The sequence below is a fragment of the Mugil cephalus genome, chromosome 12, assembly GCF_022458985.1.
Source record: "Mugil cephalus isolate CIBA_MC_2020 chromosome 12, CIBA_Mcephalus_1.1, whole genome shotgun sequence".
Classification (NCBI taxonomy): domain Eukaryota; kingdom Metazoa; phylum Chordata; class Actinopteri; order Mugiliformes; family Mugilidae; genus Mugil; species Mugil cephalus.
The window spans coordinates 23,512,385-23,526,314 of NC_061781.1; the positions used below are offsets into that span (position 1 = coordinate 23,512,385).

The 13,930-nt window shown below is 41.9% G+C and overlaps 1 protein-coding gene across 1 annotated transcript in view; it reads left to right on the plus strand.

Annotated features, from left to right (window-relative positions):
• Nucleotides 1-13,930, plus strand: part of wars2 (tryptophanyl tRNA synthetase 2, mitochondrial) — a 31,767-nt gene that overhangs the window by 12,745 nt on the left and 5,092 nt on the right. The window contains exons 2-4 of the mRNA XM_047601071.1: nucleotides 3,830-4,090; nucleotides 8,178-8,258; nucleotides 11,676-11,758. Coding sequence (XP_047457027.1) covers nucleotides 3,830-4,090; nucleotides 8,178-8,258; nucleotides 11,676-11,758 — 425 coding nt within the window. The remainder of the gene's footprint in view (nucleotides 1-3,829; nucleotides 4,091-8,177; nucleotides 8,259-11,675; nucleotides 11,759-13,930) is intronic.

The following is a 13,930-nucleotide window of genomic DNA, read 5'->3' on the forward strand; positions in this document are numbered from 1 at the left end:
AACCTGTTTCACTACTAGTGTGAGATTATTCTACAATTTTACTCATCATCACAGTAAAATAGTTTATCCATAGTTAATCTACTGCGTTAATTCCTCTCTAAAACTAGTAAAATGTTGTGAACACGTGATTATGCATGAAAAAAAATCAGAATTTTGAAATATATATGCGAGTATCCACATCTTTATGTGTTACATACACCGATCAGGCATAACATTATGACCACCTTTCTCCCTTGTGCCTCCATAACAGTTGTAACACTCATCAGAGAATGGACATGGACCTTCTGAGGGCGTCCTGTGGTGTCTTGTTAGTGGAGGTCTCGTGGTCCTGTGGGTTGAAGGGAGGGGGGTGGGTGGGGGGGCCTCCCTCTGTGGATCATCCCACCGATACTTGATAAGTTTGAGATCCAGTGAATTTGGAGGCCAGGTCAACACCTTGTGCTGTTCTTCATGTTTTTTTTTTTAAGTTGTTCCTTTTATGTGTGTGTCTGTCTGTGTCAGGCTGCTGCCATCAAGTAGTGTCATTGCTATGGGGGGTCTGGTCTGGTCTAGGTGGGTGCTACATGTCTAAGTAACATCCACACGAATGAAAACCAGGTCTAAAAGTTTCCCAGCAGAACAATGAATTGTTTCGAAGTATTATTTACTTCACTTGTCAGTGGTTTTAATGTTGTGGCTGATTGGCCTTTAGCTTTATATATTTAACACTTTAAACACGAGGCAGTTTGTAAAAAAACCTAAATGAAAATCCATAAAACTGAAAAAGTATTACTCCTGATTTTGTAAATATAACCTAAATCTATCTCTCATTTTATGACGGTTTTACATTATTGTTAACCTGCTCATATAAATATATATTTTTTTTGTTTGCTATGAGTTTGATTTATCTCAGAGGAACGTTTGACAAGCCGCAAGGTATGAAGTCAGGCGTTCCTCGAGTATTTCACAAGTAAATGAGTTTAATGTGCGCGGGGGTTAATATAGTCCGCGGCGAAAGTATGCTTGATAATAATATTTTATTGCTGTTGGCTTTGCTGCGCGGTATTCATTACAAGCATTAATTGCTTTAAAACATCTGCTGTCTCCTCTGTCATCGTGCGCTGGTTGATTTACCTCCTGGTGTAATCTACCTTTTCCTCCGACGGCTATAGGGGGCACACGTTTAAAGACACAACTCCTCCGAGCGAAAAGCAGCGCAGCGCGTGATAGCGCGTGACTTTCTCGGCGGGCTAGTTTAGCCGCGGCGTTGACTCTCATTTGACACTCGATTGGCTCAAATGACACCATTACCATGTCTGCATGGTTAATGGCCTCCCCCCCGGGGGCCGGGGGCGGGAGGGGGGGAACATGCGTTTGGCGTGTCAGCTCGAGGTGAGAACACACATGAGCCAGACTCTGGGCCCACGTCCGCACCCAAATCAATCCTGACACCTCTTAAGAGGCTCTCAGCATCAATGGCACTCCAGTGCAATTACCCCGTCGGTAATGACATAAGCACCCAGTTCCTTCCTGCCGCCGCCTCGGGGCCGGTGGATGGAGACTTTGTGGACCACGCCGGCCTTCGGAGCGGTCGTCATCCGATCCCTCAGGGCGGAGGGATGTGGAAGCTCGGGGGCATTGCTGGTGAGAGGGAGCAGCTGTTATCTGATTTCAGATGCTGTGCGGAGCCTGTCCCTCAGTCAGATTGAATGTGATGTAGCTCAGCGAGCTGTCAAGATAACCCGATTTCTCAGCAGCGGCCGAGGAGGATTTTCCTCTGAAAGCTCCGGGTCTGAATGATTAGTTATGATAACCTTGAAGGGTGCAGCCAGTAGGGAAACATACGATCGCCCGTCAGATTTGAGGTGATAACACCGAGATTCCACGAGTCTTTGAAAAAGGGGCTCATCTGCTGAAATATGCAGGTGCTGCTTTTTCTAACTTATCAATACGAAGGAAGTTTGCAAGGTTCAACACAGCTTCAGTTTTCACAGATATTCGATCTTCTTTACAAGATTAATAAAGTTAGGAAACGGTGTATCCAAAAACCAAGCTGAGGAAGTGGATGAGTGGAAAAAGATCTTCAAGAAACTCTACAAGTCCAGTTGTCCAAGGTGTTGGAAACATTCCTCAGAGAGTTTGGTCCATATTGACGTGATAACATCACACATCTATGATGAGAATCTCCTGTTCCACCACATCTCAAAGGTTCCTCTATCTATTGGATTGAGATCTGGTGACTGTGGAGGCCGTTGGAGAACAGTGAACTCATCGTCATGTTCCAGAAACCAGTTTGAGATGATATGAGCTTTGTGACATGGTGCATTATCCTGCTGGAAGTAGCCGTCAGAAGATGGTCCACTGTGGTCATAAAGGGATGGACATGGTCAGCAACAATACTCAGGGAGGCTGTGGCATTTAAACCATGACCCCCCCATGATTACACCACCACCACCAGCCTGAACCGTTGATACAAGGCAGGATGGATCCATGCTTTCATGTTGTTTACTCCAGATTCTGACCCTGAAATCGAGACTCATCAGACCAGGCAACGTTTTTCCAGTCTTCTATTGTCCAGTGTTGTTGAGCCTGTGTGAACTGTAGTCTCAGTTTCCTGTTCTTAGCTGACAGGAGTGGCCCCCGGTGTGGTCTTCTGCTGCTGTAGCCCATCTTCTTCAAGGTTGGACGTGTTGTGTGTTCAGAGATGGTATTCTACATTCCTTGGTTGAAACCAGTGGTTATTTGAGTTACTGTTTCCTTTCTATCATCTCCAACCAGTCTGCCCATTCTCCTCTGACCTCTCACATCAACAACTGCTGCTCACTGGATATTTTCTCTTTTTTGGAACCATTCTCTGTTAAACCCTAGAGATGGTTGAGTTTCTGAAATACTTCTTAAATCCCCTTTCTTCTCTGTTCTGATGCTCGGTTTGAACGTGAACTGCAGCCACGTGATTGGCTGATTAGCTATTTGTGTTAACAAGCAGTTGAACAGGTGTACCTAATAAAATGGCAAGTGAATGTATACGACCTTTGTCTTTCTGACAGCACAACAAAAACACCAACTTCCACTCTGTTCTCCTGTGTCTTTGTACTTCTTTTTCTCGTGCTGCGTAACTGCTCTGGTGAAGAACTCCTCGTTTTTTTATTTTTTTTTTTTATTTTGGAAGCCAGTGTGGTTTCATGTCTCATGACAGGTGCCGCTCTACTTGCCCTCTAATTGCATCATGTGGTACGTGAGGCCGCGGGCAGCGGTCGAGACTCTCTTCCAGCCGGGGGCAACGCGAAGCCAAGGTTCAGCGAAGTGGGCTGATGCCAGACTAAATGAGGGCTCTGCAGAAACAGAAAAGAACGGCGTTTGCCCGTATAAACACGATGTGCGATCCGTTTTTTAAGAACCTGCCGCCGCCTCAAACTTTACTCTGTAACACGATGTCCTTGTTGAAACGCTGATGATACGATGGGCCGCGTGTTCTGCCGCCCGCTCTTCTTCCTTCAGAGCCCTTTCCGTTCGTTGTGGTGCTGGAAGTTGTTTGGTTGGATGTTAAACGATACCATTGGCCGGTGAGGTGATGCATTCTTTGTGCTTGATGTGTTCGGGAGAGAACAGAGGTGTTTGCCATGGTGTTGGCATCTCAGTAATACAACCACGACTGTGCTGTCCAACAACTTGCCAATCGTTTAACACGACACTTTAGACACTTCCATCTAGTTGTGACGATCTCCCCTTTTCACCTTCACATCCAGTTTTTTTTTTTTTTTTTCATAGTAATTTAAACAGAACGCTATAATTTAAACACTCGACTTCCAAAGTGCAGATAAAGACATATTTTCCCTCCTTTCTTTTCCAGGGGCCTCCAGGAAGTGGCCGTGTGTTCTCAGGAATCCAGCCAACCGGAGTTCCCCATCTGGGCAACTATCTGGGTGCTCTGGAGAACTGGGTGGCCCTGCAGCACCAGTACCCCTCGGTGCTCTACAGCATCGTGGACCTGCACTCCATCACGCAGCCGCAGGATCCGGCCCAGCTCCGCAGCAACGTACTGGACATGGCAGCCAGCTTGATAGCCTGCGGTATTAACCCGGAGAAGGCCGTTCTCTTCCAGCAGTCTCAGGTGAGTCGATCCAACATCTGATTTCCTGGAATTTCGCAGCTGGAAATATAATTTCTCAGCGTCAGTTGCTGCAAAACAAAGAATTGAGGACGGTTAACGTACGAAACCCAAAGAAAATAGATGCTTCATGTGGTTGAAAGACAGAAGACGTCAAAATAGTTTTTTTTATTGTTTTATTCTTCTAAGCTTCTCTAGTAATAAATGGAAAGGTGACGAGTGATCATGCATGAATGCATGCACTCTTATATAAACTGATCCGCCACAACATTAAAACCACTGACAGGGAGACTTTTGGACCTGACGTTCATTCATGTGGATGTTTCCAGACCAGACACCTCCAGCCCACAGCTGTAACACTCCTTCACTAGATCCCAAACTGATCAAGTATCTATGAGATGATCCACTATACAGACCCCTCCCCTCCACCCACAGGACACCCCCATAAAGACCACGTCCATTCTCTGATGAGTCACAACTGTTTTGGAGGCACAAGGGAGACATGCACAATATTAGAAAGGTGTTCGTAATGTTTTTTCCTGCAAATAATTTCACTCATTTAGTGTCGTTATTGGGCATGAAAAGTGCGTCAGAGTCTTTATTTACACTTCTACTCTCGTTTGCCAACGGGGCAAATCGGTTTATTTTACCGCCGCCGACTCTGAACTTTACCCGCTGACAAGCCGACCCGAGTCCTAAAATGTTTATTTGATTGCTCCTGATTCTTATCTCCACCGCACGCTCTGCAAAGTCACAGACGCGAGACTGTGAAAACACAAACTCGGCCTCGGCCTCAGCGTCTTCAGAGCGAGATAACGCGACTCTTTCATTCCCGTTTTAAAACATCTCCACGGTTTCTGTTTTCTTACACGCGTGTTTTTAAGAGTTTGTGTGTTGGAGAAGAAGGAGACAATTAAGTCGAGTACATCTGTGTTTCTTTGCCACCCCCCCCTCCTCCCCCGTCCTCCCCCCTCCTCCCCCTCCACACACACACACACACACACACACACACACACACACACACACACACACACAGTCCTATTTTTATTCCCCGTTTAGCTTCATGCCACATAACTTGGCAGCAGAGCGACCCCCGTGTCGAACACGCCTGCTCCACATGTAAAAATACGACGGGCGCCCAAAGAAAATACTCGACTTCATTGAAAAAATGAACAGAGCTGGTGACGAGCCCAAACTCGGAGGATTTGCCGGATTTGCTGATTCATTGACTTCATTCTGGATTCCACTGAGTTTTATAGAATTATTGAGGAGGGGAAAAAAAACGGGGGCCACTTCTTTCCAGTTTTATGGAGTTCCTGCCGTGGCCGTGTGATAACTCACTATCAGTGCACGGCTGATACGATGTGTAACATTAGCATATCTCATGTTGCGGTGCGTTCCTGCCGCGGAGCATGAATGGGGGCCTTGTTCGTCCCGAGGCCTTAAATATCAAAGTTTTATTGCACTTCAAACCATATCCATCGTCCTCCCGCGCTGTCGTCGACATCTGTCCCATCTCTTGTCTATACGTAGTGTGTAATGAATACCGGCCCCCTACATGCTACCCTGAAATCCTGCTTTATGTCCCCGCTGTCTGGGGTTGACGTCACGCTCCCCCACAATGCTTTTCAGGCAACGAGACGCAGAGAGGACGGTTATAGCCAGTGTCCATAAACTTTAATTTGCTGAAGGCAGAGGGATATTTCCTGCATCTACACACACACACACACACACACACACACACACACACACACACACACACACACACACACTCAGAGTTCTTCTTCTTCACATTAAGGACGCAGCCGCCATGAAAGCGGATATGTTATGTTGGAGTTAATTTACCGCTGCCAGATGCAGCAGCCTCACTGCATTAGCATTAGCTTCTTGATCGCTTCACAATGTGTTATTAATGTATTCGTCCATGTGCACAAGAAAACTTCTTCTTCTTCATGCAACTTATTTTATAACCAAGGAGCTTTGCTAAGAAGCAAAGCTGAAGCAAAGCTAACCCTGATCTGCACCTATTCAACAGTAACTCAAGATTCATCCTAATATAAAAACAAAGCATTAGTGTTTATAAGTTACCAATTTTAATATTTAAATCTCCTTAAATGATCTTTATGACACTTTATTTATGATTCATCCGAAATACTATGATACATAAGACACTTAATTATAGGAGATTATGAGGAGACTCTTGTTACAGCTGCACAGTAAAACAAAATAAAAGCAAGATTTAAAATCATAAAAGTAAAAAGTAATGTGGTAGTTACACTATTAATAAAACAGAAGCAGCTTATTGTGCATAAAGTAGAGTTCAAGTACTGACCCAACTAGTTAAAGATTTTAATAAAACAAATAATTTATTAAATTAAACTATTGCATAATATTTATTTCACAGCAGCAGTTTATTTCGAGTAACGTGACCTCAGCTCATTTTGACATTTGTGCTCAAAAACTTGTTAATAACGTCTCTTTTTGATAAATGAGTCGTAGTTTTTCTTATAAATCTTTAGAAATGACTTGTTTTTATTGTCACACGGTATCAAACATCACAGATATGCGAAATATCGTTGCAATGCTCAGAAAAAGTAATAAATAAATAAAAAACAGGGTGTGTGATTGTGATAAATATAGTTTACATAGTAAAATTAAATCTGTGCATATAATACACAATAAATAAATAAAGGCACATATATGAAAAAGTTGAACCAGATAATATTGTAAACTTAGTTCTTTTCTGTTGTTTTGCACAAAAAGCTTTAAAAGCATCTGAAACCACTGGTTTATAATCCTGATCTTTGAATCCAGGTGTGACTGCACCTGTCCTCATTCAGACGAGCATTCAGACACAGAGCGTCACTCCTCCTTCCATCCACTAGGAGGCGCTACGGAGTTACCCTCTCCCTCTTCCTCCACCACCACAGCTGCCCCCATTCTTCATTTCTTTTCTTCATCTGCGTCTGTTTAATGTGCCCGTCCTAATTTATTCTTCTGTTCATCCCGTCGCTCTGATCCTCCTCTGATGTGACGAGCTTTTATTTTAACAACCGAACCGACTGAAGTTCAGTTTGTAGTTTTACACAATAAGGAAAGAAAAAAACAAAAGAAGAAGAATCCCTTTAGAAAACTACAGCAGCGACAAACAGCCCTTCAGCACGTGTACCAGACGCTGAGTAACTAATTAGCTGGTGAGCCACAGGCGCGAGCTCTGATCGAGCCTTAAATATGAAAGATCTGAGCTTTAATAGAACGGGACCGGTTTCAATCCCACGCTCACTGGCCACTTTATTAGGAACACCAGGGAAAACTGCTCTGAAGCTTCGTCAGATTCAGCTCGTCATCCTGGAGGATGTAGTTTGTAAGAACTGGATTCAGTTATTACAACACAATGCATGCCGGTCCGGCATAACATTATGACCACCGTCCTAATACTGTGTACGTCTCCCTTGTGCCTTGTGACTAAACGCTGCTGGAAACGCTGCTCATACTTTACCTGTAACAGACTGTCAACATGTCCAGGTGCACGTTTCCTCTCCCTCAGTGTGTCCTGAAGTAAACTTCATCTCATTCTCACCTCAAGCACAATAAACTGGTTCAGAAAATGAAATACAACGGTTAGTTCAGTCTGTGAACACTTCACACTCGTCAGTTTAACTCATCACTACTTCTACTAAACACACACTGTCTCTGTTTATTTATTCTCATACTTATTATGTATTATGTATCTGTATGTGTCTGGTCTGGTCTGGTCTGGTCTGGTCTGGTCTGGGTGGAGGCTACATGTCTAAGTAACATCCACATGATTAAATACCAGATCTAAAAGTTTCCCAGCAGAACATGTTGTTTACGTCTCCTGTCAGTGGTCATAATGTTGTGGCTGACCGATGTGCAGTGACATTATAAAGCATTCGTTTCCTCTCGTGCACCTTGTGAACTGGGCCGTGAGCGTACGTCAGAATGAAAAGGATTCAGACCGTCTCTCTGACGGGACGTGGGAGGATAAAATGTTGCTTTGATGCCGTGAAGATAAACTCGTCTTGACATTTGAACGTGTCTTCGCTCCGTCCCTCTTTCGTCCCTGCAGGTGTCGGAGCACGCTGAGCTCTCCTGGATCCTCGGCTGCCTCACCACGATGCCTCGCCTCCGCCATCTACCGCAGTGGAAGGTCAGCAACAGTCGTACACGCAGCAGCTCACAGCTAAACAGCTAAACAGTTAACGTCATGAGATGTTCCTTGTTAGTTGGTGTGTAATGTTTTTTTTTAATGCATGAATGTGCATAAAAAACAACTGGATAATCCTGCCTCCTGACCTGTGTTAAATATGATTATCAACAACACAGACAGGACTATTATCTATTTATGACACTTTAAATGTGGAATAGTGACTAGAAATATACAGAAAGTAAAAATGTTTCACTTCACTGCACATCTTTAATATTAGATTCAATTAGAGTTTTTGTTTTAATCACAGTAATAACCAAAGTAAACACAAATTCAATTGTAGAACTTACAAATCAAAGACAATAAGTCTCCCCTCTTATCACCATTTATACATATGTAAGATGTTATTATTATTATTGCAGCAGTTCAAATGAACATAATATCGTCCAGAAACTTCTCCAGAATAACTTCGAATGTGCTCAAAAAATATGTTCAGTGTGTCTCAGTTTCAAACTATCCAGCGCGGGGGGGGGGGGGCTCTACGTCTCTGCTGGAACACAACGTGGTAACTCAGCTCACAGTAAATGTAAATAAGTTTGTTTCTAACTGTTGGGAGAAACCATCTGTCGGGGCTGTGTAGCTGGACCTGCCAGATGAAGAAGAAGAAGAAGAAGAATCTTCTCTTTATTAATTTATTCTTTGTGAGGGTGGGGGTGGGGTGTTGTCTCTGCTTGCCATCTTTAGCACCACTGCTTCCTGATGTCACAGAACACGGCCTTTTTGACAGTCATGGTAGAAATAAATACTAGAAATAAATCAATTTAGTACTTTCTCTCACTATTTGGCAGCGTCTAATAGATGCTTTATAACGTGGGACAGATTTTATTACGTTATTACTCTCCATGCAGGGACCCATGAGTCAGGTTCTCTGTAAAGAGAATATTACTATTATTATCTTTCTTTATTTAAGTCTCATAAATGTCTGTGAAGGTTCTCAGTCATCCAGGTCATGGTAATCCAAAAAAAGCATTGAATAAGGTCAGGTTCTACAAGTCCAGCTGACCTTATTCAATGCTTTTTTATTTAAGTCTCATAAATCACTGAGGTTTCCCTCATTAGCAGCGATGTCGGAGTAAAACAACATAAAAAACTCTCTATGTAACTATGTGCAAATACATATATATTTATACCTGCTGCTTTGCACCGTATGAATCCCTCCCACCTGTGTGTGTGTGTGTGTGTGTGTGTGTGTGTGTGTGTGTGTGTGTGTGTAAATACTCATTTTCTATATTTATTTTTTGTAATTAACAGTTTTATTGAAGTTTAACACAAATTATTCAGACTGGGAGAGATCATCGTTTCAGTAAATTGGAGCCTAAGATCAGCTGTGGATCAGTTGTAGATCAGCTGAGTCAAAACTAAACAAATGAAACGACAAAACGTAAAAACAACAACAAAAAAAGGACGTAGACCACCGCACTGTTACTGCTCAACAGATGACCAGAATAAATCACTGACAGCTGCATTATCAAGTCAAGTATTAAACATATAGTCAGTGAACATATATTGGTCCAGTTTGTCCAGTTCTCCCTCTCGTAAACCATTGTTGTCGTCCATTCTTCATGAGGAGTTGTGTATTTATTCCTCCAGCGTCTTAGTCGTGTCCGTTTAGCTGCTGTGAGACACAAAATCTTTTCTGAAAACACTTGAACGCTGCCTTGTTTGTTTGTTTGTAATATGTCTTTTTATATTTTTATTCTTTAGTCGACCCGTGTGTGAACCGTGTGTGTGGTCGCTGAACGTCACAGTGACACTGTGGGATGAATGAAGGCGTAGCTCATGTTTTCTCATCTTAAATACAAAACAAACTCAAACATGAGGAGACGCTGCTCGATGCTTCCTGAAGCATCAGGTGGTTTTAGAGCCTTTATGTCCTAAAATGTCCAGGACTAATGACGCTGTGTCATGTTTGAAGATGGTTCCACACTGAAAACTAAAAGCAGAGTTTCCAGCTCAGACTGAAGCTTTAAGATTTAAGTGATAATAACAAACGACAATATAGTCAAATTTGTTGCGTTTGTTTGTGCATTACAATTAATTAATTAATTAATTTACGATTAATATTCATACACTGTTTATAAATGCTTTATGCTCTGGACCATAGGTCTTCAACAGGAGGTCCGTGACCCCTAAGTGGTCCGTGGAGGTTCTACGGGGGGGTCGCAAAAAATTTGGTTGATTAAACTTTTTTCATGCATTTTTTTTATTTTTTATTTTAAAATAAACATGAATCCAACATATTTTACTAAAGAGAAAGCTTAATAGTGAATGCAAAATTATAATAATAATAATGTGTATGTATAAATAGCACTAGACTAGTTTAATGTAGAACACAAACTCGAAGATGAGTTAAAGGAAAACACCACGAATACAGAGTTAATTATTTGATCGTTTATTATTCCAGAAACCTTCCTGTGACTCTGTAGCTGTTTGTTTCTGCTTTAAACGCTTCTACATGACGCTCTTTACTCTTTACTGGAGCTCGATTTCACCCTCGGCTTCAAACATTTATGAGCAAAAAAACAGCATTTCATGTCCCATCCTATCGCCTGTCATTACGCGGACGCTGCGCCAGATTTCCTATTCTGAACGGGCTGATGGAGTCGTGTTACCCACTGTGGTCAGATTTCTATTTTTCCATCAGCTGCGCGGAGAAGAAAAGTATTTCTTTCATAGGCGGACGTAATTAAAAAGAGGGAGGCTTTGTAATCAGACGAGGATTCCTGCGATTGAAGTAGTTTCTTCTTCTGAAGCCAAGTCCTCAAACAATTTAAAAGTAACGAGGAAAGCTGCGAATCGTGTGATTATTTTTATTCTCGGCCTCCTCCTGTTCCTCCCAGACTCTGGATTTATTATGCTGATTTAATTAGCGCCGAGTTTAATGGCTGCAAATAAACGTCGTTCCTTATCGCCCTCCTCTTAATCTCATTCTACGTCCTTATTGTCCGTTTTCTCTCCATATTTCCACCTGCTAGTTTTATTATATATATTTTTAGTCCTATAATCAGGGTTTGTTTCCAGCGGCCGCATGCAGTTTTAGTGCAGGATGAGAAGGAGCCAGCGGGGCCTCTGTTCTCGGCCCCCGCTCTGAAAACACCTTTTTGTTTACCCAACACATGAGTGGATCTCAAACACGCTGGAAAAATGTCGCGTGAATTCATCCGCAGCGCGTTTGTCTGAGAGGCGATGAGTCGGAAAAGTGAAAATGGCTCTTTTGTGCTGGTGGGTGGGAGGATGAGGGAGGGTGAGGGGGGGGTCAGGGTGAAGGTTAGAAGAGAAGAAGTCAGTTTTTCCTTCTCTGCTTTTATTACCGCTTGTTTTTAAATGTGTCGTCTCCTCTTATCCGTGATTTTCCTGCAGATGAAGAGCAAACAGAAGAACGAAGGCAGCGTCGGTCTCTACACGTATCCGGTCCTACAGGCTGCAGATATTCTGCTCTACAAGTGAGATCTGTGTGTGTGTGTGTGTGTGTGTGTGTGTGTGTGTGTGTGTGTGTGTGTGTGTGTGTGTGTGTGTGTGTGTGTGTGTGTGTGTGTGTGTGTGAGATAATGTTTTGTCATTGCATACATTATTACATTATTAATGGTATTTCCAGTCTTTAGAGCGTCTGTCTTCAACAGGGGGACATGGAGGTACTGCAGGGAGGTCACATTAGACATTATATATGTATATTTAATTTTTATTTTAATTTCCCCACAAATTTAAATTTCTTTAAACACACATTAACATGAATCAACATATTCTAGTAAAGGGAAAAGTTTAATACCGAATGCACAGTGATAATAATAATAATGTGTATTTATAAATAGCACTAGTTTAATATAGAACACATATAGGAGGTAGTGGGTCCCTACTTAATCTCTGCATCAGTTTGGGGGCCGCTGCTCTAGAGATTCATTCTAGACCAATCCGCCATAACATTTAGACCACTGACAGAACCAATGACACTCCTTGATGGCAGAACGTCCTCAGAACGTCCTCAGAACGTCCAGAGTCACAACTGTTCTGGAGGCACGAGACAAACTTATTTAAATGTTCGACCGACTGAGAAAGAGCTCGTCCTAAATGATGTGCAAAGGAATGAAACTGAGATTTACAGAGAAAGATAAGTGGGGATTAAACTGATAAATAGTCTCCATCCTGGGTCTGTGAGAGACTGTGGTTTATAGATGGATGGATGGACAGACAGAGGACGGACTAAAGAACAACATAACCTCGTCTTGTCTTTTCCCATCGACCGTACAACTAGACCAGCAACGGTAGAAAACAGTTATCAAAATAACTGTACATTCTTATAATTATGCAGCTACACATCACATGTCCTCTTGTTGTCCTTCCCCCGTGAACAAACCCGTCAGACGGACACAGCGATTAACAACGATGAACGAGGAGATAAACAGATTAAAGAAGTAAAAAATAAATAATAATAGCTTTATAAGAATAAATGGGGTGTGGTGCAGTTGCTGCTAAAGGAGAATATAGCAAATACAGAGAAGATTAATGCTCCACTACAACTGGAGATAAATGAAGAGAGTTTAACACTGCGCTAAAAAGGCCCCGTTTATCTTTAACCAGAAAATGTCAGTACTCGCTTCACTGTGATGGGGAAGTTACTTTCATTTACGATGGTGTTACTTTAGACACGAGTACCAAAACTGACCGAGGATCTGACCATAAGCTCTAACTAAGGTGTTAAAAATCAAATCTTCCCCCAAAATGGCGCCAATTTAGAGCGAGACCAAAACATGAGGGTGTGACCGTCAGGAAACCGTCACTAAGAGAAGAACCGGTTCTGGCTGGTTTACTGGTTCTATAATGAACTTTATGAAGAACTTTTCACTGATTTAAATCACGTCGTGCACATGTAGACGAGGAGTGAAAAAAGTTTAAGGCAGGTTTGTTTGACTATTTCTAAAGCCTAAAATAAAATGTATCATCAACATCCTTTCATTAATTATTAACTATGCATAACTATATTGGATTTAATGGGGAGTGGATCATGTTTATGTATAAATATGTGACTTGAAAGCGTTTGAAGACGAGTCAGATTTGACCCAGACGACGTCAAAACATTTAAAGATAAATGATTAGATACTGGTCAAAACTTTAGGCGCTTTTTTTTTTTTTTTTTTATTTTTTATTTTAACAATGTTTTCATTTGTTTTCTTCACTGTTCAGAGCAAAGTACCAAGTATCAACATTGTTAGCACATGTGTGACCCTGTAATATACAAACACGTCCTCTGTCTCATATTCAAAGTACAAAATGACAAGTTTAGGTAATATCAGAATATTAATATAAAGTGCAACTCAAATCAATATCAACCAGCAAAAACATAAATACACACAGAATTATGTCTCCACATCCTGTCAGAAGCAAATACGCCTCAAACATGAGTTAACATGAATTAGTCCTGATTCTCAGACTAAGCACAAGCTTTTTTTTATAAAGACGCAGAATGTTTTCCCTTCATACACGAACATTTTATCTTCTAGATAAGATATAAGTTATTCTCTCTATTTTAATGCACTGAACACTAACACGCTTCATCCGAGCTCCTAATGGAGGAACTGAAACCTTTTTCCAGTTCAGAGCTTTCAGGCGCTTTAATAACA